The 24,022-nt window shown below is 44.0% G+C and overlaps 1 protein-coding gene across 2 annotated transcripts in view; it reads left to right on the top strand.

Annotated features, from left to right (window-relative positions):
* Window positions 1-2,686: 2,686 nt before the first annotated feature.
* LOC121586524 (trafficking protein particle complex subunit 9-like) overlaps window positions 2,687-24,022 on the top strand; it is a 349,081-nt gene continuing 327,745 nt past the window's right edge. The window contains exons 1-11 of one of the 2 annotated variants that reach the window (XM_041903273.2): window positions 2,687-2,761; window positions 3,771-3,915; window positions 4,185-4,283; window positions 4,619-4,974; window positions 6,780-6,925; window positions 7,263-7,400; window positions 8,076-8,102; window positions 9,920-10,041; window positions 11,698-11,823; window positions 13,846-14,062; window positions 17,507-17,650. In XM_041903273.2, the coding sequence (XP_041759207.1) occupies window positions 3,787-3,915; window positions 4,185-4,283; window positions 4,619-4,974; window positions 6,780-6,925; window positions 7,263-7,400; window positions 8,076-8,102; window positions 9,920-10,041; window positions 11,698-11,823; window positions 13,846-14,062; window positions 17,507-17,650 (1,504 nt within the window). In that variant the 5' untranslated portion in view covers window positions 2,687-2,761; window positions 3,771-3,786. The remainder of the gene's footprint in view (window positions 2,762-3,770; window positions 3,916-4,184; window positions 4,284-4,618; window positions 4,975-6,779; window positions 6,926-7,262; window positions 7,401-8,075; window positions 8,103-9,919; window positions 10,042-11,697; window positions 11,824-13,845; window positions 14,063-17,506; window positions 17,651-24,022) is intronic. The other variant, XM_041903274.2, reaches the window with a different exon arrangement.

The raw sequence follows: 24,022 nt of genomic DNA, 5'->3' as shown, positions 1-24,022 counted from the left end.
TTACTCAGCCTATCCGTTGGCGCACCGGCTGTTCCCCGCCTCTTCTGTTACCAGGCATACGTTTATCATAACAACCTGTCATAGTGAGAAGAGCCAGCTCCCCTAGACACCATTCCTACGTCCAAGGAAGGTTCACAGATCACAAAGAACCAGTATAGTCTAGTATTTGGAGACACAAATCCTTCTCATTTTACCCCCTAAAACAGCTCTTCACATCAATCACAGCTTGCCAGGTGACACAACCTACATTAGCCCAGTCAAGAATGCATTCTTTCTAAGTTAGTCATCCCATCAATTAGGAGAATAATAAATCCCCCATACTGTCTTCCTGTGATACAGCTATTTAGACGGACCTGCTATTTAGACGGACCTGCTATTTAGACTGACCTGCTATTTAGACTGACCTGCCTGGGATGGGAGTAGCTAGAGGCTGATATGGAAACCTATGTTACCGGCATGGCCTGTGAGGCAGTTGTTCAATTACAGTGTCAAACATATACATTTGACAGTGAAGCCATCATAGAAACTTCCATGTTAAACATATTCAGTTTAAATACCTATGGTTGCTGTACACGGATTAACTTAAAATATTCACTTATCTGGCTTTATTGCAAAAATTCATCTGCAGCTGCATGGAAGAAAGCTTGCTAGCTAACGATAGTTGGATTGCTAACAGGAGAGCTAGATCTTTGCTGGCTGGCTATCAGGAATTCTATGCCAACTACAACTTACTTAGTTAAGTATAGCTTGCTTTTCTCTGTATTTCACTTTTATAACTACTGGTCTACAAAAAGTATATCTTCATTTTTGCACTTACTGTAGTCTTGCACAAGAAGATTTTGCAGCAGGAACGCGCAAAGTAGCGGCGAAGGCAAGAAGGCTGCTGCAAGTTCTTCTTCTACTTTACATTTGTTTGGCAGATCGCAACCAACTGATAATGTGCATGCACTGCCAACTACTATACTGGAGTGTGAGGCCGGCCATGGCCTACCTACACACCTGTTATTCTATTACCTAGTTACATTTACATTTTAGTCATTTAGCAAACGCTCTTATCCAGAGCGACTTACAGTTAGTATCCCTGGCGTTGCAAGCGCCATGCTCTACCAACTGAGCTATTTCTAATAAAATAAAATAAAGCCCTACATACCTCACTAACCCCCGTCCAACCTCTCTAACCCTATTAAACAAACTCTCCCTATCTAAACGATACAGTTCACTCAATATAATGACGCATGCCCAGTTTCCTCTATTACACATTCCAGTATCATGTTTTCTTAAATCAAATCAAATCAAATGTTATTTGACACTTGCACCGAATACAACAGGTGTAGACCTAACCGTGAAATGCTTACTTACAAACCCTTAACAAACAATGCAGTTCAAGAAATAGAGGGGGCGGTCAATGTAAATAGTACAGGTGGCCATTTGATTAATTGTTCAGCAGTTTTATAGCTTGGGTTAGAAGCTGTTAAGGAGCCTTTTCGACCTAGACTTGGTGCTCCGGTATCGCTTGCCGTGCGGTAGCAGAGAGAACAGTCAATGACTTGGGTGACTGGAGTCTTTGACAACTTTGACAAAGTAACTGTCCAGTGAAAATCTCACTACATTTCAAGTTCACATTCTGTTAACTTTGGGTTAACGTTGGGTGTCCAAATAATGTTTTTGACTCGCCCTATAAGTATTTATGGCCAAAGCATAAATAAATAAATAAAAACTCCACCTCAAACTTGTATCTCAAACAGACCGTTTAAAATGCTTGCTTTTCCTCATAGAACAAAATGTAATGTTGGCTCGTTGGTCTACTCGCATGAATAGTTTTAATGACTGGTATACCCCCACACCATTCTGTTAATGACATTTGTATGCCCACACCATTCAATCCCAGAAAAGCTGTTTTTCAACATACTTAATTAACACTTTTTGGAAGGAACTCTATTTCCCTCATATCGTAATTAATTATAGGTCATATTTAATAGAAATCCAGAAACAATGGATAGTTACTCTAACAGTAAACATTCATATCAGCTGTCCGCCTTCCTCTGGGTTTTACACAAAGAAGAATGAAGGAGGATTTTATATATTTCAAAATGGTCTCTTATGGGTTCAGGGACCTATCACAATGTGAATACAACACAAAACGTGATGTAACAGTATGAAAATGAAAATGTATGCACTCACTAACGGTAAGTCGCTCTGGATAAGAGCGTCTGCTAAATGACTAAAATGTAAAATGTAATTGGTAAATGAGTTGCAGAAATCGGACCAATAGGAGGCGGTTTTGAAGTGTATGAAACTCTTCATTTATTCAGTCTTCAAGGAGAACGATCTGTAAAACCGAAACGAAATCTAAACGCAGAAACGCGGTGGGTTTACGTTTAACATAAAATAAGCACCTGTATCATTTTACTGTGCTCCAAGAGTTGCTGAATTTCAATTTTCATGGTGAGATAATACAATGTATACGAAACACAAATTTAACAACTTTGCAAACATATTTTTGCCATTCAATGTAATATCCGGGTGAATGTTTTTCATGTTGCCAATGGTGCTACCATATCAAAATTCCTGGTTGCACAGCAAAATATTTGGGAGCATGAGAGCCCACAGTACCAGTAGTGGACATAGGAGGGCAGTGATGCACGCTATTCATAGTATTTGTCAATGTGACTGATATAGAAGAAGAGTTCATTCGGGAAGCTGTCTGTTTTTAGCAAAGAGAATTGGACTGTCAAACGTTTCTGTCACAATATCTATCAAGGTAACATCAATGAAACGCATACATTATGGAAATTCTTGGCATGTTTTGGTAAATAAATGATGCAGTTTGTAGCTGAGGTGTCAGCAAGCCTGACGATAGTTTACAACCAGGTATTATACCAACATTAGCTAACTAGAGCCTGTCAGTGTAGCTAGCTAGGTAAATTAGTCATTCTGTAAACATTGATGGCTGAAATAATTCAATTCCTGAATATAAATGGGGACTGTAGAATGAAAGTACACTGGAAATGTATGACTTCCTAACTGACATTTTTAAAGTTGAGTGTCTTTTACTGTAACAAAGGTATCTTAGCCATGTGGGTAGCTAGCTAGGTTGGCTAGAGCTGCTAGCACAGTGTACTAATATATTTGTTGCTAGCTAGCTAGATCCTTTATACTCCAGCTTGAAACTTGCGCATGGTTGGTGGGTGGGTGGGTGTTGTTGTTGCGAATGGACAACACGTCACGCACGCGATGTATGTAGTTTGCAATTTGTGTGGGTGCGGGCTTTTGCTACAACCAAGCAGTAACACCTGTTTATTGTCCGAATGCTTTTGAATCAAGTGTGCTACTAGTTCTGGCAGTGATTTCGAACCTTGACTGTGGAATGTGTGGATGAAATTTAGCTAGATGTTGAGGAATTAAGATCAAACTGTAGCCGACCCAGGACTCGAACCCCAGTCCTGCGACTGTCAAGCCAACACCTTAACTGCTTTGAACCTCTTGAAGAGGTCGCTAGGTATTGGTTTAAGGTCGCTACATTACCCCCTTCAGGACAGCGTGTCCACACTCTTCTCTATACCAAGGCCCTCCTGTGTACACACCTCTCCGATGGCCATCCCACTTTGTAGCAAATTCAGTGGGTAGCCCCGAGCCGGACTCGAACCCAGGTCCAGCGACTGTCAAGCCACACCTTAACTGCTACGCCAAGAGGTCTGAACCTGTTGACGATGTCGCTAGGTGTTAAGGTCGCTACAATATGTTTCTGTCTCTTTCCTCCTGCTCCTCAGAGCCCATGAGAAGGAGATGAGTGTCCCAGACTACATGCAGTGTGCTGAGGACCATCAGACGGTCCTGGTGGTGGTCCAACCTGTGGGCGTCGTCCCTGAGGATCAGTTCTTCAGGATCTACAAACGCATCGCCTCTGTGGCCCAGGTCAGCATCCATGTGTACTAGCTATGAGTGTGTCCCAAATGGCACCCTATTCCAGGGCCCGCTCTGGTCAAAAGTAGTGCACTATAAAGGGTATAGGGTGGCATTTGAGACACAGGCTGGGCATGTGTCTTATTATTTATTGAAATATGTAACCCCAGGCCACCTTGTAGTTATTTGTTTTTGATGTAAATGTTTTACCATTGGATGCTGATTGTCAAATGATCCCTATTTTGTTGTGTGTTTTGTCTTTTCATGCTATTGAAAAAAAGGTGTCCATCCGGGACTCCCAGCGGAACCTCTATATCCGTTACCGCCACCACTACCTCCCAGAGAACAACGAGTGGGGAGACTTCCAGACACACCGCAAGGTTTGTTGCTTTTATTTTTTCTATTTGTTGCCTTTCGTAATGTGTCTTTGGGTTTCAGAAATGCGCTTAGTTTTTTGTTATGTGTCCTGCACAGCAGCCTTCCGCAAACCTCTCCTTGGGGATTCGCAGCTGTTCCATGTATTTGAACTAGAGTTAGCATACCTGATTCAACTCATCACCTAATCATCAAGCCCTTGACTACTTCAATTAGGTGTGCTAGTTTAGGGCTACAACAAAACTGTGAAACGTCTAAGAAGCACAGCTGTACAGTATGCGTGTCTTTTTGTCCTGTGCATGAATTTCCCCTCAGGAATAATAAAGTCCTGTCTGTCTAGGTGGTGGGCCTCATTTCCGTGATGACCTGTGGTTCGGCTAAAGAGTGGCCCCAGACCTTGGACCGTTTCCATGGCCAGAAGGAGGTGTTCGGAGCCACGCTGTACGACTCGCGGCTCCTGGTGTTCGGGCTGCAGGGGGAGATAGCAGAGCAGCAGAGGACGGATGTTGCCTTCTACTCTAGCTATGATGACTGTCCCGATGTGGAGAAAAGGGTGGAGGACTTTGTGGAGTCCATCTTCATCGTGCTAGAGTCCAAGAGGCTGGATAGAGCCACAGACAAGTCTGGGGATAAGATACCACTGCTCTGTGTTCCCTTTGAGAAGAAAGACTTTGTGGGGCTGGACACTGATAGCAGGTGAGTTGTCTTTTCTTCTGCACTCTATTTGGCTTTTAAAGGTCTGGTATCATCCACATGTTTTGCTGTGTATATAATTTGGAACCAACAAGATAGTTGGTTATTAAACAATTTCCATGAGCCTGAACTGTGACTTCTGAATTGATCAACAGTCTATTAGTTTAACAATTGATAAAATGCCTGAATACTATATTTGCCAAGTGTAGCCTAATGGTTGTTAGATGGTTGTTTCATGATTGTTACAAGGTGATGGTAATTACACTAACAACATTGTTGTGCTAATGTTTGTTATATGGTGATTGAAAAAGCCTGACCTCAGTGTTTCTCTGATGTCCATTGTCAATATATCCTTGTCGTTACATTAATGTTGCTAAGGACAGTCAACCTTGAGTGTTTATTTCCCCTTTTAAAAATCTGTTTATATTTTTGCTTCTTTCCTTTTTTCTTTGTTTATCTTGGTTACTTTATTTGTCTTTCCCATTTTTTTCTTTCATACTGTCCTGTGAGTTTATTGTTGGGTGTGAAAAGGTGAGCTGCTGTTAGACATTGCTTTAGTTAAGTCCATCCCAGTTCCATCAGCTTAAGCCCCACCCCTAAACGAGACACTCTGCCCAGGCCCTGCCCCCTACCTCAGTGCTCTTGTGCATGGGTTCAAAGCTTAGATCCAAACTCATCATTCCTCTCAACTTTGTATGAAATAAAATCATAACAAGTTCTGAAGGAGCTGATAGTTTGGACATGCAGAATACATGAAACTATCAGTGACTGAGGCTTGTGAAGGTTGGTTCACTTAAACAGTGAGGCTATCCTATCTATTCTATTATGTGCTTGTAAAGGTTTGTCCAGCCTTTCAGGAACTTGAGGATTGGGAAGGTTGTCACCTGACCCGAGCTTGACTGGGTGAAATAAGGTCTGTACTCTAATTCTTTACACATTCTATAACATGGATCTCATATCTTCTACTATATTCTGCTACTACACCTTAACATGGATCTCGTATAGCCGTGATTAATGGAGGGATGCATCACCTTTAGCTAGGCTTATTATTGCTCCTACTTATGAAAGCATGACTTTCAATATGGTATCCATGTCCTTCTAAGCAGACCGTACATAAGGTATTGCTCATCATTTTATTTCAAACTTTTTTTCATCCGAAAAGTTTAGGCACAACTCATTATACTGAATCTGAACAAAATGAGCAATTGTACCATGAATTCACTAATAGCATGGAAATCAACCCCATTTAGCCCCATTGACACAGCATCATGCTTTCTAGGTAAAAAAAATACTTGGTGGGTTTGACCCTTGACCTTCCCAGTATCTCAGGCTCCAGTAAAGAGTTAGACAGACAGAGGTCTTGCACACGTCTTGAACTGGCCCCATTTTCTTTTGTTAGAATTACAAACTGTGATGTTGTCTGCCTCCTCTTCAGTCCTGGTGTGTTTAATGTGCAAGACTTCAGGATCAGGGTGGTTCTGGTTATTTCTCTCTATTGGGTTCTCCCCTCCCCAACCCCTGTCTCCCTTGCTTGTGCTGTCCCCCCCGTAACTGATTAGATTAATTCAACAGCGAGTCTCCTCTGCTAGCACCCAATGGTACCTGGGTAAGAAAATACATTATGCTCAAAAAGGACTTTTGTTTGGGAGAGAGAAGACCATGAAGAGGGTTTTTGTAAAAATGATGTAAAAAGTAAACCCTACTTGCATAATTGTTCGCTGTAACGTGGACAAAGTTGTATTGTAAATTGATATCTCTACGACATCTGAAGGACACTAGTTGATGTTTCCCTCCTCCTCCTCATCTAGGCACTATAAGAAGCGTTGCCAGGGCCGTATGAGGAAGCACGTTGGGGATCTATGTTTGCAGGCAGGCATGTTGCAGGATGCCCTGGTCCACTATCACATGGCTGTGGAGCTGCTCCGCTCCGTCAATGACTTCCTGTGGCTGGGGGGTAAGACTGGGGAGGAAGACATGGCTCTTCCTCTTCCTGCTATATTCTCAAATCCCATAAAGCAGGGGTGGATACTCTCAGGTTTTTGCTACGACCCCACTATAACACACCTGATTCTACTAATCAGCTTCTCACCATGACCTTGAAGGAGATGAGGATCTGAATCAGGTGTGCTACAAGAGGGTATTAGCAAAATCCTGCCAAGCCCAGGAGCTCTCCAGGAGGACTGTTCGTCACCCTTGCCATACATACAGAATTCCCTTTAGAAAATACTTGTAATGGGGGGTTATGATATTCTGTTTCATTGACACATCTCCCTTATGTCTTGGTTCTCCAGCTGCGTTAGAGGGCCTGTGTTCAGCCTCTGTTATCTTCCACTACCCTGGGGGAACAGCAGGGAAGGCTGCCGGACGCAAACCCAGCCTGGCACAGGGCCAGGGCCAGGCAGCTGATGCAGGGAAGAGGCATCGGCCAGGTAAGCAGCACTCCTCGCTCTCTCTGTGTGTGAGGTTGGGGGTGGTCTTCTCTGTGTTTAACTTTTTGATTGGCCAAGGAAGAACCGTGTCCGGGGTGGGGGTGGGGGGGGACAGACCCAGTGTTATTATTGAAAGGGATGGTCTCTGCGTGCCTTAGGGTTGAATTAGAGTTTTTTTATAAAATGAACAGTGTGGAGATGTTTCAGGAGGTATGGGGCTCAGGGGGCTGTCTGTACGGCTGGAGAGGAGGGATTGGATGTACGGTTGTAATGTGGTGCTGGAGGGTGGATTGTGTTGTACTGTGTTGTGTAATGTGATTGTGTGGTGGTTGTGGTGGTATGCAACATTTCCTGAGAAATCCAGTGGCTCCACAACCTAACCCATTTGTTCTGAACCTTATTTAATATCATATTTCCATTCACCGATATCTTTACTTAATATTATTAACAAGTCACTTACTTTAACCCCTTAATAACAACACATATTTTTATTTTACTTGTACATAGTTTATTACTGAAGTAATTAGCATTAGCCTACTATAGCGCGGGGATGGATGGGAAAGTCACAAGGAACCGGCTGAAAAGTGGCTTGTTTGGGGACTAACATTGCTTTCAATAACTAACTGCACTGTGTGAACCTGCATTCTCTCTCTGTGTGTCTGTCTGTTACTGTAGGGGCACAGGAGGTACTCATAGACCCAGGTATGGTATGACACTAACCGGCCAATGCCGCGTAGCTCTACTTGTAGCTAGACATCTCACCTGTGTGTGTTTTCCTGCTGTCTGTCTGTGTGGCCCATTTCCTTATTACTTGTGTTTGGTTTCATGCTTTTTATGATGACAACCTCCTAGCTTGGTCTCAGATCTGTTAGTGGTGTCTTACCAACAAAGGCCAGACAACACAAACAGATCTGGGACCAGGCTAACAACCCATTGCACTGCATCTGATTCCAACTTTGATTGTTTCCACCACTGGTAAATCAAAACAGATGTTTTTTTCCCGCCTCTTAAGGCAGGTATTGTATTTTTGTCAGCGTTAGATGTTTTGTGTTCATGCTTGATCACACCATTGACCTCTTCTTCTAGTCAATGAATAGTAACCATTTTAAAATCATGATCAAGGACATTATATCCAACACTATGTACAAGAAGAAGCACATAACCTCCTATTAGATTTCAAAAGTGATTGAAATAATAATCCAATCTAAATTACTGAAAGTAATTCAGACATGCACCAGGAGGTGGCGACGTTGCTATTGAAATCCCAGCACTGCTGATTGAGGCATCCAAGCTTTGTGAGTCTACTTCTCCTGTTGCCTCAAGTTACAATGTAGAACTGTTCAGAGTGAGACATTTCGGCCAACCTATCCGTAAGAAATACTGCAGAAATTAAGCTCTTATGTTTCCTTTTTAGGAAGTGTGTTTGGTTTTACTAAACCATTCAACCCAAGGGGTCTGTGTAAAGTGTGTAGTTCCGACCGTAGATGTAGCAATTTGCACATTTTGTCTAACACTTAATATATAAAAAATATAATGATATATACCCTATAGCAGATGCTTTTATCCGAAGCAACTTAGTAATGTGTGCATACATGTATTACGTTTGGGTGGTCCTGGGAATCGAACATGCTTTCCTGGCGTTGTAAGCGCTTCACTCTACCAACTGAGCTAGAAAGGACCACTTAGCAGATGCTTTTATCCAAAACAACTTACAGTACAGTGAGTGCATACATTTCTAGTATGTGTATGTGTTCCCAGAGTAGTCTTATATGATTCACATGTAATGCTGTGTCATAGTGACATCGCCGCGACGCCGTTGCTAGGCAATGTTCTATCAATACTACATTTGTATTGAAATCAGATGGGTAGAGGAGAGAGAGAGATTCTCCTTGCACATAATCGTTTTAGAACCATTTCAATTGAAACATTCCAAACTACTGAGCACATGATGAAATCAGCCTCAGCGTCATTTTGATCACATAACAGTGCACAGTGACCCTCAAAGGCCCTTTATTCATAGATAGATTGTTCTGTACAATGCATGGCAATCATCGAGTGTTGTCTTGATATGTCGGTGTTTGAAACGCCTGTCGATGCGGCATTAAATGTGTATGCTCAGATAGGCTATACACAGTTTGCCAGTGAGTATGTCATTGTTGTGAATTTGGCCATATGCATCACAGTAAGTTGGTGACACCTTTAATTGGGGAGAACGGGCTCGTGGTAATGGCTGGAGCAGAATCAGTGGAATGGTATCAAATACATCAAACACATGGTTTCCAGGTGTTTGATGCCATTCCATTTGCTCCGTTCCGGCCATTATTATGAGCCGTCCTCCCCTCAGCAGCCTCCACTGATATGCATGTGTGAAGGACCAAGTGGTGGATGTGTCTGATAACATTGACAATCATCCCGGTCATTTTTCCTTTTTCTCTTTCTCTCTCCTCCTTTCTCCTTTTCTCTCTCTCCCCTCCCCCATCTCTATCTCTGTCTCTTTCTCGCTCTCTATCTTTCTCCAGGTGCCCTCACAGCCAATGGGATCAGTGCAGACACCAGCAGTGAGATTGGTCGGGCCAAGAACTGCCTGAGCCCTGAGGACATCATAGAGAAATACAAGGAGGCCATCTCCTACTATGGCAAGGTATTGGAAAAGACAAGAAATAGACACACACACTATTGTATGTTCCTATCTACTTTGTTCCATCTCCTTCTGTAGCAAGGGATTGGAACAATAATTTTTCAAAAGCACTGTACGCACATCTAGCTATTTTTCAGGTTCAGGGTACAAAAAGTATACATCATAGAAAATAAACAGATACCCACACTGTTGAATGCTCCTACATGCTTTATTACATGCAATGTTTCAACAGAAGGTTCAGTGTTTGTACTTTGCAGACCAGTGCTGTTTGCAGACTATTCCATTATCCGCTATCCAGTTTGCAGTTCTCAACATCTCCACCAGGGGACAGTAGCACACTAGGTATCAGTGATGGTTGGGCGTCTGATGCAGCAGAGAGGAGCTGTGTAGCTGTGCCTGCCTGACTGGCTGTGTCCACACTGTAAACAAACTACTTACATGCTGACTACAGGAGAAAACATCTGAGTGCACTCAGATGGTCAACAGTGGAAAGCTTAGCTAGCATGACGTCACTGTCTGTTACTATTAGACAAATGGAAGTGTGGGGCCATCTCAGATGCCCTATAACTCCATCAGTTGCAATAAAAAAAAAAAATACATTAGTTAATTGCATTGTTAATCTATTGATAACTATACTTACTGGTGTAGCACAGGTATGTGTTAACAAAAACAATCAAACCTTGGGGGTGAAAACACAGAGGGGTAACTTCCCAGCAGTATACCACCTCCCACTGCTGGCTTGCCTCTGAAGCTAAGCAGGGTTGGTCCCTGGATGGGAGACCAGATGCTGCTGGAAGTGGTGTTGGAGGGGGACATTGCCCTGTGTTAGTTGCCTTCTTTCGGATGGGAGGTTAAACAGGTGTCCTGACTCTCTGTGGTCACTAAAGATCCCATGGCACTTATCGTAAGAGGAGGGGTGTTAACCCTGGTGTCCTAGCTAAATTCCCAATCTGGCTCTCTTACCATCATGGCCACCTAATCATCCCCAGCTTCCAATTGGCTCATTTATCCCCCCTCCTCTCCCCTGTAACTATTCCCCAGGTCATTGCTGTAAAGGAGAATGTGTTCTCAGTCAACTTACCTGGTAAAATAAATTAAAACAAAATAATATCCCTGTAGGCCTTCGGAAATTCTGCTGTGTTTTATCTCCACTATTATAATTGGCTTCTTGCTCTGACTTCCCTTGGTCCTTTTACCTGTAACTAGTTCACTCCAAATGAAATTACATTATATATCAACACGACAGGGCTATTCAAATATTAATTGCATTTTAATAAGGAGACAATGCGGATAGGAGTGGGTGGGGGATCGCGTGTGAATGTGTGAGAGAGCACTACTGTACCTCGACTCAGGTTTCTACTTCATTAGATCTACTACTCGGGGAGAACCCGGGACTCCCCTGGAAGAACCAATGAACAAAGTAAAAATGAACGACGGAGGTTCCGTATCACCACATGGACTGTAATCAGTAATCTGATAAAGATGTCACAGAGAGAAAGTGACATGATGGAATACATCGGTTCAGATTATTACGCCAGGTGGGAAAAGCCATAGTAGTCCTCACTGGTTACTTATGTTTTCCTTATGCTGGGCCTGGTCAGTTCTTATTGTCCTCTTCCTTTCTATCTCTCTCTCCCTCTCCTTCCATCCCTCTCCCAGTATAAGAATGCAGGCGTGATAGAGCTGGAGGCGTGTGTGAAGGCAGTCAGGGTGCTAGCCATTCAGAAGAGGGCCATGGAGGCCTCCGAGTTCCTCCAGAATGCTGTCTACATCAACCTGGGACAGGTAAGACCTCACCTGATATGTAGATGTACCTCCCTGTGGGGGGAACCATCATCCTGGTCTCACACACATTCTGTTAATTAGAGACCAGAGTTTTGCTTAGTCAAGTCCCATGCATAGATCTCATATTCAGGAAAAACTCTGGTCCCCAGTTGTAGTCTATAACCAGGGCCCAGAGTTTTACCTAGTCAGATCATATAGTCATGAAAGACTCCTGACACCAGAGTCTTTCTTTCTGCCAACACCCAGGTCCCATAGTCTGTTAACACCCAGGTCCCACAGTGACTGTTAACACCCAGGTCCCACAGTGACTGTTAACACCCAGGTCCCACAGTGACTGTTAACACCCAGGTCCCACAGTGACTGTTAACACCCAGGTCCCACAGTGACTGTTAACACCCAGGTCCCACAGTGACTGTTAACACCCAGGTCCCACAGTGACTGTTAACACCCAGGTCCCACAGTGACTGTTAACACCCCAGGCCTCATGCTCTGGCATCAGATCCTGTAGTCAGGCACCTGTCTCTGCTGCTTTCCTGTGTGATGATCACCAGAGGATCTGCCTGCCAACAGCCAGGTCACATAACACAGGAACGCTCTTCTGACAGGTGCCTGAGGCCATCCTGCAAGAAACTGAAAGCCTGCTCTATTCAGGCTCTGCTCTGTAGGCGTCTCTCTAGGAGGGAAATCTCACTTGAGTCTCAGACAGTTCTGCCAGTGTGCCACCACCTCCTTACCCACTGTGCAGTGACTGATCGTTCTCATAACCTTTCCATAGATTTGTTTTATAAATCAAATTGAACTTTTTTCAGAGATTTATTTGTGTTAACGTCAAGGATTTATTTGTGTTAACGTCAAGGATTTTCTAATAATAATATATACCATTTAGCAAATGCTTTTATCCAAAGCGACTAAATGGCATTTATTATTATATACTGCACAAAAATATAAACACAACATGCAACAATTTCAACAATTTCACTAAGTTACAGTTCATGTAAGGAAATCAGTCAATTTAAATACATTTATTAGGCACTAATCTATGGATTTCGCATGACTGGACAGGGGCGCAGCCATTGGTGGGCCTGGGAGGGCATAGGCCCACCCACCTGGGAGCCAGGCCCACCCTCTGGGGAGCCAGTTTTTATCCACAAAAGGGCTTTATTACAGACAGAAATACTCCTCAGTTTCATCAACTGTCTGGGTGGCTGGTCTCAGACAATCCCGCAGGTGAAGAAGATGGATGTGGAGGTCCTGGGCTGGCGTAGTTACACGTGGTCTGCAGTTGTGAGGCCGGTTGGGCGTACTGCTAAATCCGCTAAAACGACATTGGAGGCGGCTTATGGTAGAGAAATAAACATTGAATTCTCTGGCAACAGTTCTGGTGGACATTCCTGCAGTCAGCATGCCAATTGCACGCTCACTCAAAACTTGAAACATCTGTGGCATTGTGTTGTGTGACAAAACTGCACATTTTAGAGTGGCCTTTTATTGTCCCCAGCACAAGGTGCACCTGTGTAATGATCATGCTGTTTAATCAGCTTCTTGATATGCCACACCTGTCAGGTGAAGGGATTATCTTGGCAAAGGAGAAATGCTCACTAACAGGGATGTAAACAAATTTGTGCACAACATTTGAGAGAAATACGCTTTTTGTGCATATGGAACATTTCTGGGATCTTTTATTTCAGCCCATGAAACGTGGGACCAACACTTTACATGTTGCATTTATATTTTTGTTCAGTATAAATCCTTGACGATAACACAAAGTTATACAACTTATTTCCAAATGAATCTCTGGAGAAGTTCAACTTGAGTTATAAAACAAATCTGGGACAACCCGTATGTAAAATGTATGAACGCATTAATGTATGTCTGACTTAGTCATGCATGCATACATTTTACGTACATTTTACGTGCAGTGTGTGGTATAAATAGTTTTTCAATGATCTAATAGAATCAACCAAACAACCTATTAACCAACCAACCAATGATCTCTCCTGTCTGTCTTCCCTGTTTTCTCAGCTGTCAGAGGAAGAGAAGATCCAGCGCTACAGCATCCTCTCTGAGCTCTACGACCTGATTGGTTTCCACCGTAAGTCAGCCTTCTTCAAGCGGGTAGCAGCCATGCAGTGTGTGGCCCCCACCATCCCAGAGCCTGGCTGGAGGGCCTGTTACAAGCTGCTGCTGGAGACCCTGCCTGGATACAGCCTCTCCCTCGACCCCAAAGACTTCAGCAAAGGTACCCAACTGGATATGCCTCTCCTCTGTCACAAAAGTGTCCCATACACTGTAGAGTGATCCCCTACAACTTTAGATGATCAATAAAAGACACACACACCTCCCTGTTTCAGTAACGTCAATACTCAAAGCAAGAAATGGAATAACATTGCCTTCCCCTGCCCTGAGGTTTATTTAAAGGATCTTCTCTTCAAGAGCTCTTCTCAGGGGTAATACGTATTCAAGGCACCTCTTTGCGCAAAGAGACACACAATTGATTTGAGACCTGCACTGACCCAGGCCTTTATAAACTGCCACTCTGCCAGGCACACATACACCCGCTCTCACTCATGGTCCTCAGGATAAGCTGCTGTGCACTGCAGGCTCTTGAACCTCACCCTGCTCAACCCACTCCACCACGAGGGGTTGGAGCGTAAAAGAGACACTAACAGACAAAACAAAGATTCAGAGTCATCTGTATCTCTACTGTGACCCTCGTTCAAAGGACTCACTTGAGAAGAGTTTCTGTCAGACAGAGAGAGAGCAGTTGTTGTTGACCTCCACTTCACTTCCATGGAACAGTGAAGGGAAGAGAGAAACTATTGTGTGAGGTAGTCAAACGATTATGTTGGAGTGTAGTTGAGAGTGAAGTGTGTTTGTGTGTCTGCGACTATGGATTTCTTCCTCCATGCATTATTTTACAAAGCAAAGAAAGACTAAATAAATGTTCTTCATAAGGGACCTTCTACTACGGCCAGGCCTCTGAGACCTTCAGCCTGAGGAGAGGTGTCAGGTGGGAGTTTATTGAGCTGTGAGGAGAGGAGAGCTGGCCAGGCCCCTGTTGCAGGAGGGTAACGTCAGAGAGGAAATGGGGCTTAATAGTGCATTCCAACAGGGTACAGGGCTGGCCGGCAGAGAAATGAACGAGCAAATTGGTTTTTAATTGGCTAGGGAGCCCTCTCAGTACTCTCCTCTTTACCAGGGTGAGAGGACTGTCTCTCACTCTCTCCTCTCTCTGCTCTCTATCCTCTCTTTCTCTCCCCTCTCTCTCTCTCCCTCCCTCCCTCTCTCTCTCTCTTTTAGTCTACTTGTATCTCTTTGTCTCTCTCTCTCAGTTCGGAGTAAACACTGTTTCAAAGACCACAAACTCACAAAAAAGCATTTAGCTGCCGTGCACTCTTCATGTTTAAATGACAGTAGGGGAGAACAGTAGTATAAAACATCACCTTACAGGGAACTGCTAATTCTCCTACCAGAAGGTAGTGCCTTTTGATACAGACAGTGTGTGACAGGGTGGCGTTTGTGTGTGACAGGGTGGCGTTTGTGTGTGACAGGGTGGTGTGTGTGTGTTACAGGGTGGTGTGTGTGTGTGTGTGTGACAGGGTGAGCGTTGTGCTGCGTGTCATTAGCATGGTGGTGCTAATTGGATTCCCAGACACCTTGAATACCGCCTCGTAAATACCACAGAATAAGACATTTAGCTGGAGGAGAGAGAGGGAGGCAGTGATGGAGAGAGTGAGAGAAAGAGGTTTTAGCACACCTTTTATTTACACTGAACAAAAATATAAACTCAACATACAACAATTTCAAAGATTTTACTGAGTTACAGTTCATATAAGGAAATCAGTCCATTGAAATAAATTCATTAGGCCCTAATCTATGGATTTCACATGACTGGGAAAACAGATATGCATCTGTTGAAAAAAAAAAATAGGAGCGTGGATCAGAAAATCAGTCAGTATCACCCTTTGCCTCATGCAGCGCGACACATCTCCTTTGCATAGAGTTGATCAGGCTGTTGATTGTGGCCTGTGGAATATTGTCCCACTCGTCTTAAATGGCTGTGCGAAGTTGCTGGATATTGGTGGGAACTAGAACACACTGTCGTACACGTCAATCCACAGCATCCCAAACATGCTCAATGGGTGACATGGCCATGGAAGAACTTGGACATTTTCAGCTTCCAGGAATTCTTTACAGATCTTTGCGACATGGGGCCATGCATTATCATGCTGAAACATGAGGTGATTGCGGCGGATGAATGACACGATAATGTGCCTCAGGATCTCGTCACGGTATCTCTCTATATGACGTTGAAGGTGTCTTATGGTAGAGCAATGAACATTACATTCTCTGGCAACAGCTCTGGTGGACATTCCTGCAGTCAGCATGCCAATTGCACGCTCCCACAAAACTTGAGACATCTGTGCCATTGTGGTGTTTGACAAAACTGCACATTTTAGTGGCCTTTTAGTGTCCCCAGCACAAGGCGCACCTGTGTAATGATCATGCTGTTTAATCTACTTCTTGATATGCCACACCTGTCTGTCAGGTGGAGGGATTATCTTGGCAAAGGAGAAATGCTCACTAACAGGGATGTAAACAAATTTGTGCATAACATTTTAGAGAAATAAGCTTTTTGTGCGTATGGGACATTTCTGGGATCTTTTATTTCAGCTCATGAAACATGATGCGTTTCTATTTTTGTTCAGTGTAGCAAATATGGAGGGAATACAGAGCTCGCAGCATGCATGGAGAGAGCGAGGGAGAGAGAGAGAGAGAGAGAGAGAGCCACAGTAAAAGCCAGTGTGTTCTCCTCTCCTCTGTATTGGTGCCCTTCAGATAAACAGCGTTAGCATCACATGATGTTAGACAGGTGGATGCTGCTATATTTAGACTGTTTAGTGGGCACTGCAGCTTCACCACGGAGGAGGAAATGGCTTAGGCTAGATTTGCATTAATATCATTTTTGCACATGACAGAAGTCAGTAGCAATGAATAACATTACATTTTTTATTTAATAATAATATCATCCCACAGTAGAGAGAACATTTTATAACGGACAAGCATCTTGGTCACGATTTTTGGAGCTCCACAGACGCTGTGGAGGGGAACAATGGATTCTTATTTACCTCTGAGTAGGCTATCCTTTTTTCCTTCTCTCCCTCTCTCTCACTTTCTCTCCCTCTCTCTCGCTCTTCTCTCTTCTCTCTCTCTCCCCTCTCTCTGTGCACCAGCCCTGACAGCCTTGAGTATAGACTGGGGAATGGAATGTTATGTAACGCTGAGACCCATCCATGCTCCCCCTAGAACACCAGTGTAAAGCTAGCAGGTTATTAAGATGTCTTCTGCTGATGTGTTTTCCGATCTGCTGCAGAACACAACATTGAGTCAACGCCACACTGCACAGCTCACAATCACATGTTGCTCTGGTATGATAATGTTTGGATGATCTCTCTCTCCCCCTCACTCACTCACATGTATCAAATCCTACATGCCATCTCCTGCCGTTGTGCCCTTGAGCAAGGCATTTAATCCCTAAAACCAGCTCCAGCGGTGCAGTAGTGTGGCTGCCCTCTGCTCCAACCTCTGTATGTGTGTCTTTCAGAGGGGCCTGGATGGATAAAGCAGAAGACGCGTTTAAATTAATTTACATTAGACAATAAAATAATCTTCTCTCCCCCAGGTACCCACCGTGGCTGGGCGGCGGTACAGATGCGTCTGCTCCATGAGCTGGTGTACGCATCCCGTCGTATGGGAAACCCCGGCCTGTCCGTCCGCCACCTCTCCTTTCTGCTCCAGACCATGCTGGACTTCCTCTCAGACCAAGGTCAGCCAACACACAGATACACACACACACACACACACACACACACACACACAGATATACACACACACACACACACACACACACACACAGATACACACACACACACACACACACACACACACACACACACACAGATCACACACACACACACACACACACACACACACACACACACACAGAGACACACAGACACAGACATACACATTAGCTCCCCAAGCCTTTAGCGCAAATGACTACCGAAACCCAGACGGTCTCATTCTCTAGTGTCTTTGAGAGGGGACTCTTTCAACAATGTAAATTCGCATCCCTTAATCCCCTAGAGTCGATTTCCACAGCCCCATGGTAATCTAATTAGCATAAAAAATCCCCATAAAAATCTGTCAGTTTAAGAGATAGAGTTATCCGTTTTTTTGCATTGGATGTGTCTCAATCCACCGCATCCGACGATGTCGCACTTCTGCATCTGCGGTGAAAGGTGACAGACTCGTCACCTCCCGAGTGGCGCAGTGGTCTAAGGCACTGCATCGCAGTGCTAGCTGTGCCACTAGAGATCCTGGTTCGAATCCAGGCTCTGTCGTAGCCGGCCGCGACCGGGAGACCCATGGGGTGGCGCACAATTGGCCCAGCGTCGTCCAGGGTAGGGGAGGGAATGGCCGGCAGGGATGTAGCTCAGTTGGCAGAGCATGGCGTTTGCAACGCCAGGGTTGTGGGTTCAATTCCCACGGGGGGCCGGTATGAAAAATAAAAAATTATGTATGCACTCACTAACTGTAAGTCGCTCTGGAAAAGAGCGTCTGCTAAATGACTAAAATGTAAATGTAAATGTAAATGTAAGTCGGTACAGCCGATCTGCTACACACTAATATGACCCCTCTGTGGAAATGTGAGACTCTCACGAACATGTACATGTTTTGCTCTAGGACGTCCCCCGGTACCAGTTGCAAAGATTTATGGAAGTATACAGTATATGGTGACTGTTTAGTGCCAAAAATAGGGGGTTAAATATATACAGTACCAGTCAAAAGTTTGGACACACCTACTCATTCAAGGGTTTTTCTTTATTTTTACTATATTCTACATTGTAGAATAATAGTGAAGACATCAAAACTATGAAATAACACACATGGAATCATGCAGTAACCAAACAAGTGTTAAACAAATGAAAATATATTTTATATTTGAGGTTCTTCAAATAGTCACCCTTGATGACAGCTTTGCCCACTCTTGGCATTCTCTCAACCAGCTTCACCTGGAATGCTTTTCAGACAGTCTTGAAGGAGTTCCTACATATGCTGAGCACTTGTTGGCTGCTTTTCCTTCACTTTGTGGTCCGACTCATCCCAAACCATCTCAATTTGGTTGAGGTCGGGGGATTGTGGAGGCCAGGTCATCTGATGCAGCACTCCATCACTATCCTTCTTGGTAAAATAGCCCTTACACAGCCTGGAGGTGTGTTGGGTCATTGTCCTGTTGAAAAACAAATGATAGTCCCACTAAGCCCAAACCAGATGGGATGGCGTGTCGCTGCAGAATGCTGTGGTAGCCATGCTGGTTAAGTGTGCCTTGAATTCTAAATAAATCACAGACAATGTCACCAGCAAAGCACCCCCACACCATAACACATCCTCCTCCATGCTTTACGGTGGGAAATACACATGCAGAGATGATCCGTTCACCCACACTGCGTCTCACAAAAACATGGCGGTTGGAACCAAAGGACACATTTCCACCGGACTAATGTCCATTGCTCGTGTTTCTTGGCTCAAGCAGGTCTCTTCTTCTTATTGGTGTCCTTTAGTAGTGGTTTCTTTGCAGCAATTAGACCGTGGAGGCCTGATTCACACAGTCTCCTCTGAACAGTTGATGTTGAGATGTGTCTGTTGAACTCTGTAAAGCATTTCTTTGGGCTGCAATTTCTGAGGCTGGTAACTCTAATGAACTTATCCTCTGCAGCAGAGGTAACTCTGGGTCTTCCATTCCTGTGGCGGTCCTCATGAGAGCCAGTTTCACATAGTACTTGATGGTTTTTGATGGCTCAAACTGTTATTCTACAATGTTAAAAATAGTAAAAATAAAAAAAGTAGTAGGTGTGTCCGAACTTTTCACTGGTAGTGTCTATACACACACTACCAGTCAAACGTTTTGACACACCTACTCATTTTTTTACATTGTAGAATATTATATATTTATATTTATGTCATTTAGCAGACGCTCTTATCCAGAGCGACTTAGTTAGTGAGTGCATACATTATTTTTTTTATATATACAGTGGGGAGAACAAGTATTTGATACACTGCCGATTTTGCAGGTTTTCCTACTTACAAAGCATGTAGAGGTCTGTAATTTTAATCATAGGTACACTTCAACTGTGAGAGACGGAATCTAAAATAAAAATCCAGAAAATCACATTGTATGATTTTAAGTAATTCATTTGCATTTTATTGCATGACATAAGTATTTGATACATCAGAAAAGCAGAACTTAATATTTGGTACAGAAACCTTTGTTTGCAATTACAGAGATCATACGTTTCCTGTAGGTCTTGACCAGGCTTGCACACACTGCAGCAGGGATTTTGGCCCACTCCTCCATACAGACCTTCTCCAGATCCTTCAGGTTTCGGGGCTGTCGCTGGGCAATACGGACTTTCAGCTCCCTCCAAAGATTTTCTATTGGGTTCAGGTCTGGAGACTGGCTAGGCCACTCCAGGACCTTGAGATGCTTCTTACGGAGCCACTCCTTAGTTGCCCTGGCTGTGTGTTTTGGGTCGTTGTCATGCTGGAAGACCCAGCCACGACCCATCTTCAATGTTCTTACTGAGGGAAGGAGGTTGTTGGCTAAGATCTCGCGATACATGGCCCCATCCATCCTCCCCTCAATACGGTGCAGTCGTCCTGTCCCCTTTGCAGAAAAGCATCCCCAAAGAATGATGTTTCCACCTCCATGCTTCACGGTTGGGATGGTGTTCTTGGGGTTGTACTCATCCTTCTTCTTCCTCCAAACACGGCAAGTGGAGTTTAGTCCAAAAAGCTCTATTTTTGTCTCATCAGACCACATGACCTTCTCCCATTCCTCCTCTGGATCATCCAGATGGTCATTGGCAAACTTCAGACGGGCCTGGACATGCGCTGGCTTGATCAGGGGGACCTTGCGTGCGCTGCAGGATTTTAATCCATGACGGCGTAGTGTGTTACTAATGGTTTTCTTTGAGACTGTGGTCCCAGCTCTCTTCAGGTCATTGACCAGGTCCTGCCGTGTAGTTCTGGGCTGATCCCTCACCTACCTCATGATCCTCAATCACCCCAGACCGAGGGTGATTGACCGTCATCTTGAACTTCTTCCATTTTCTAATAATTGCGCCAACAGTTGTTGCCTTCTCACCAAGCTGCTTGCCTATTGTCCTGTAGCCCATCCCAGCCTTGTGCAGGTCTACAATTTTATCCCTGATGTCCTTACACAGCTCTCTGGTCTTGGCCATTGTGGAGAGGTTGGAGTCTGTTTGATTGAGTGTGTGGACAGGTGTCTTTTATATAGGTAACAAGTTCAAACAGGTGCAGTTAATACAGGTAATGAGTGGAGAACAGGAGGGCTTCTTAAAGAAAAACTAACAGGTCTGTGAGAGCCGGAATTCTTACTGGTTGGTAGGTGATCAAATACTTACAGTGGGGAAAAAAGTATTTAGTCAGCCACCAATTGTGCAAGTTCTCCCACTTAAAAAGATGAGAGAGGCCTGTAATTTTCATCATAGGTACACGTCAACTATGACAGACAAAATGAGATTTTTTTTCTCCAGAAAATCACATTGTAGGATTTTTAATGAATTTATTTGCAAATTATGGTGGAAAATAAGTATTTGGTCAATAACAAAAGTGTCTCAATACTTTGTTATATACCCTTTGTTGGCAATGACACAGGTCAAACGTTTTCTGTAAGTCTTCACAAGGTTTTCACACACTGTTGCTGGTATTTTGGCCCATTCCTCCATGCAGATCTCCTCTAGAGCAGTGATGTTTTGGGGCTGTCGCTGGGCAACACAGACTTTCAACTCCCTCCAAAGATTTTCTATGGGGTTGAGATCTGGAGACTGGCTAGGCCACTCCAGGACCTTGCAATTATTCTTACGAAGCCACTCCTTCGTTGCCCGGGCGGTGTGTTTGGGATCATTGTCATGCTGAAAGACCCAGCCACGTTTCATCTTCAATGCCCTTGCTGATGGAAGGAGGTTTTCACTCAAAATCTCACGATACATGGCCCCATTCATTCTTTCCTTTACACGGATCAGTCGTCCTGGTCCCTTTGCAGAAAAACAGCCCCATAGCATGATATTTCCACCCCCATGCTTCACAGTAGGTATGGTGTTCTTTGGATGCAACTCAGCATTCTTTGTCCTCCAAACACAACGAGTTGAGTTTTTACCAAAAAGTTCTATTTTGGTTTCATCTGACCATATGACATTCTCCCAATCCTCTTCTGGATCATCCAAATGCACTCCAGCAAACTTCAGATGGGCCTGGACATGTACTGGCTTAAGCAGGGGGACACGTCTGGCACTGCAGGATTTGAGTCCCTGGCGGCGTAGTGTGTTACTGATGGTAGGCTTTGTTACTTTGGTCCCAGCTCTCTGCAGGTCATTCACTAGGTCCCCCGTGTGGTTTTGAGATTTTTGCTCACCGTTTTTGTGATCATTTTGACCCCACGGGATGAGAACTTGCGTGGAGCCCCAGATCGAGGGAGATTATCAGTGGTCTTGTATGTCTTCCATTTCCTAATAATTGCTCCCACAGTTGATTTCTTCAAACCAAGCTGCTTACCTATTGCAGATTCAGTCTTCCCAGCCTGGTGCAGGTCTACAATTTTGTTTCTGGTGTCCTTTGACAGCTCTTTGGTCTTGGCCATAGTGGAGTTTGGAGTGTGACTGTTTGAGGTTGTGGACAGGTGTCTTTTATACTGATAACAAGTTCAAACAGGTGCCATTAATACAGGTAACGAGTGGAGGACAGAGGAGCCTCTTAAAGAAGAAGTTACAGGTCTGTGAGAGCCAGAAATCTTGCTTGTTTGTAGGTGACCAAATACTTATTTTCCACCATAATTTGCAAATAAATTCATTAAAAATCCTACAATGTGATTTTCTGGATTTTTTTTTCTCAATTTGTCTGTCATAGTTGATGTGTACCGATGATGAAAATTACAGGCCTCTCTCATCTTTTTAAGTGGGAGAACTTGCACAATTGGTGGCTGACTAAATACTTTTTTCCCCCACTGTATGTCATGCAATAAAATGCAAATGAATTATTTAAAAATCATACAATGTGATTTTCTGGGTTTTTGTTTTAGATTCCGTGTCTCGCAGTTGAAGTGTACCTATGATAAAAATTACAGACCTCTACATGCTTTGTAAGTAGGAAAACCTGCAAAATCGGCAGTGTATCAAATACTTGTTCTCCCCACTGTGTATATATATATATATATATATATATATAATATATATTTAAATTTCATACTGGCCCCCCGTGGGAATCGAACTCACAACCCTGGCGTTGCAAACGCCATGCTCTACCAACTGAGCTACATCCCTGCCGGCCATTCCCTCCCCTACCCTGGACGACGCTGGGCCAATTGTGCGCCGCCCCATGGGTCGAACCAGGATCTCTAGTGGCACAGCTAGCACTGCGATGCAGTGCCTTAGATCACTGCGCCACTCGGGAGCCCGTCTGGTGTTCAACCTTCCCAAGTTCTCTCACGTCACCCCGCTCCTTCGCACACTCCACTGGCTTCCAGTTGAAGCTCGCAATTTGCTTCAAGACCATGGTGCTTGCCTACGGAGCTGTGAGGGGAACGGCACCTCCGTACCTTCAGGCTCTGATCAGTCCCTACACCCAAACGAGGGCATTGCGTTCATCCACCTCTGTCTTGCAGGCCCCCCTACCTCTGCGGAAGCACAGTTCCCGCTCAGCCCAGTCAAAACTGTTCGCTGCTCTGGCACCCCAATGGTGGAACAAGCTCCCTCACGACGCCAGGTCAGCGGAGTCACTCACCACCTTCCGGAGACACTTGAAACCCCACCTCTTTAAGGAATACCAGGGATAGGATAAAGTAATCCTTCTATCCCCCCTTACCCCACCCCAAAAAAAAAAAAAAAAAAAAAACATATTGTAAAGTGGTTATCCCACTGGCTATAAGTTGAATGCACCAATTAGTAAGTCGCTCTGGATAAGAGCGTCTGCTAAATGCCGTAAATATTAGTGAAGACATCAAAACTATGAAATAACATATATGGAATCATGTAGTAACCAAAAAAGTGTTATACAAATCAAAATATATTTGAGATTCTTCAAATAGCCACCCAGGGTTTAGACATGTACTGAATAGAAA

This window comes from Coregonus clupeaformis, chromosome 17 (genome assembly GCF_020615455.1).
Source record: "Coregonus clupeaformis isolate EN_2021a chromosome 17, ASM2061545v1, whole genome shotgun sequence".
Classification (NCBI taxonomy): domain Eukaryota; kingdom Metazoa; phylum Chordata; class Actinopteri; order Salmoniformes; family Salmonidae; genus Coregonus; species Coregonus clupeaformis.
Note: the sequence above shows the minus strand (reverse complement) of the source record. Positions and strands in the feature narration are given on the sequence as shown.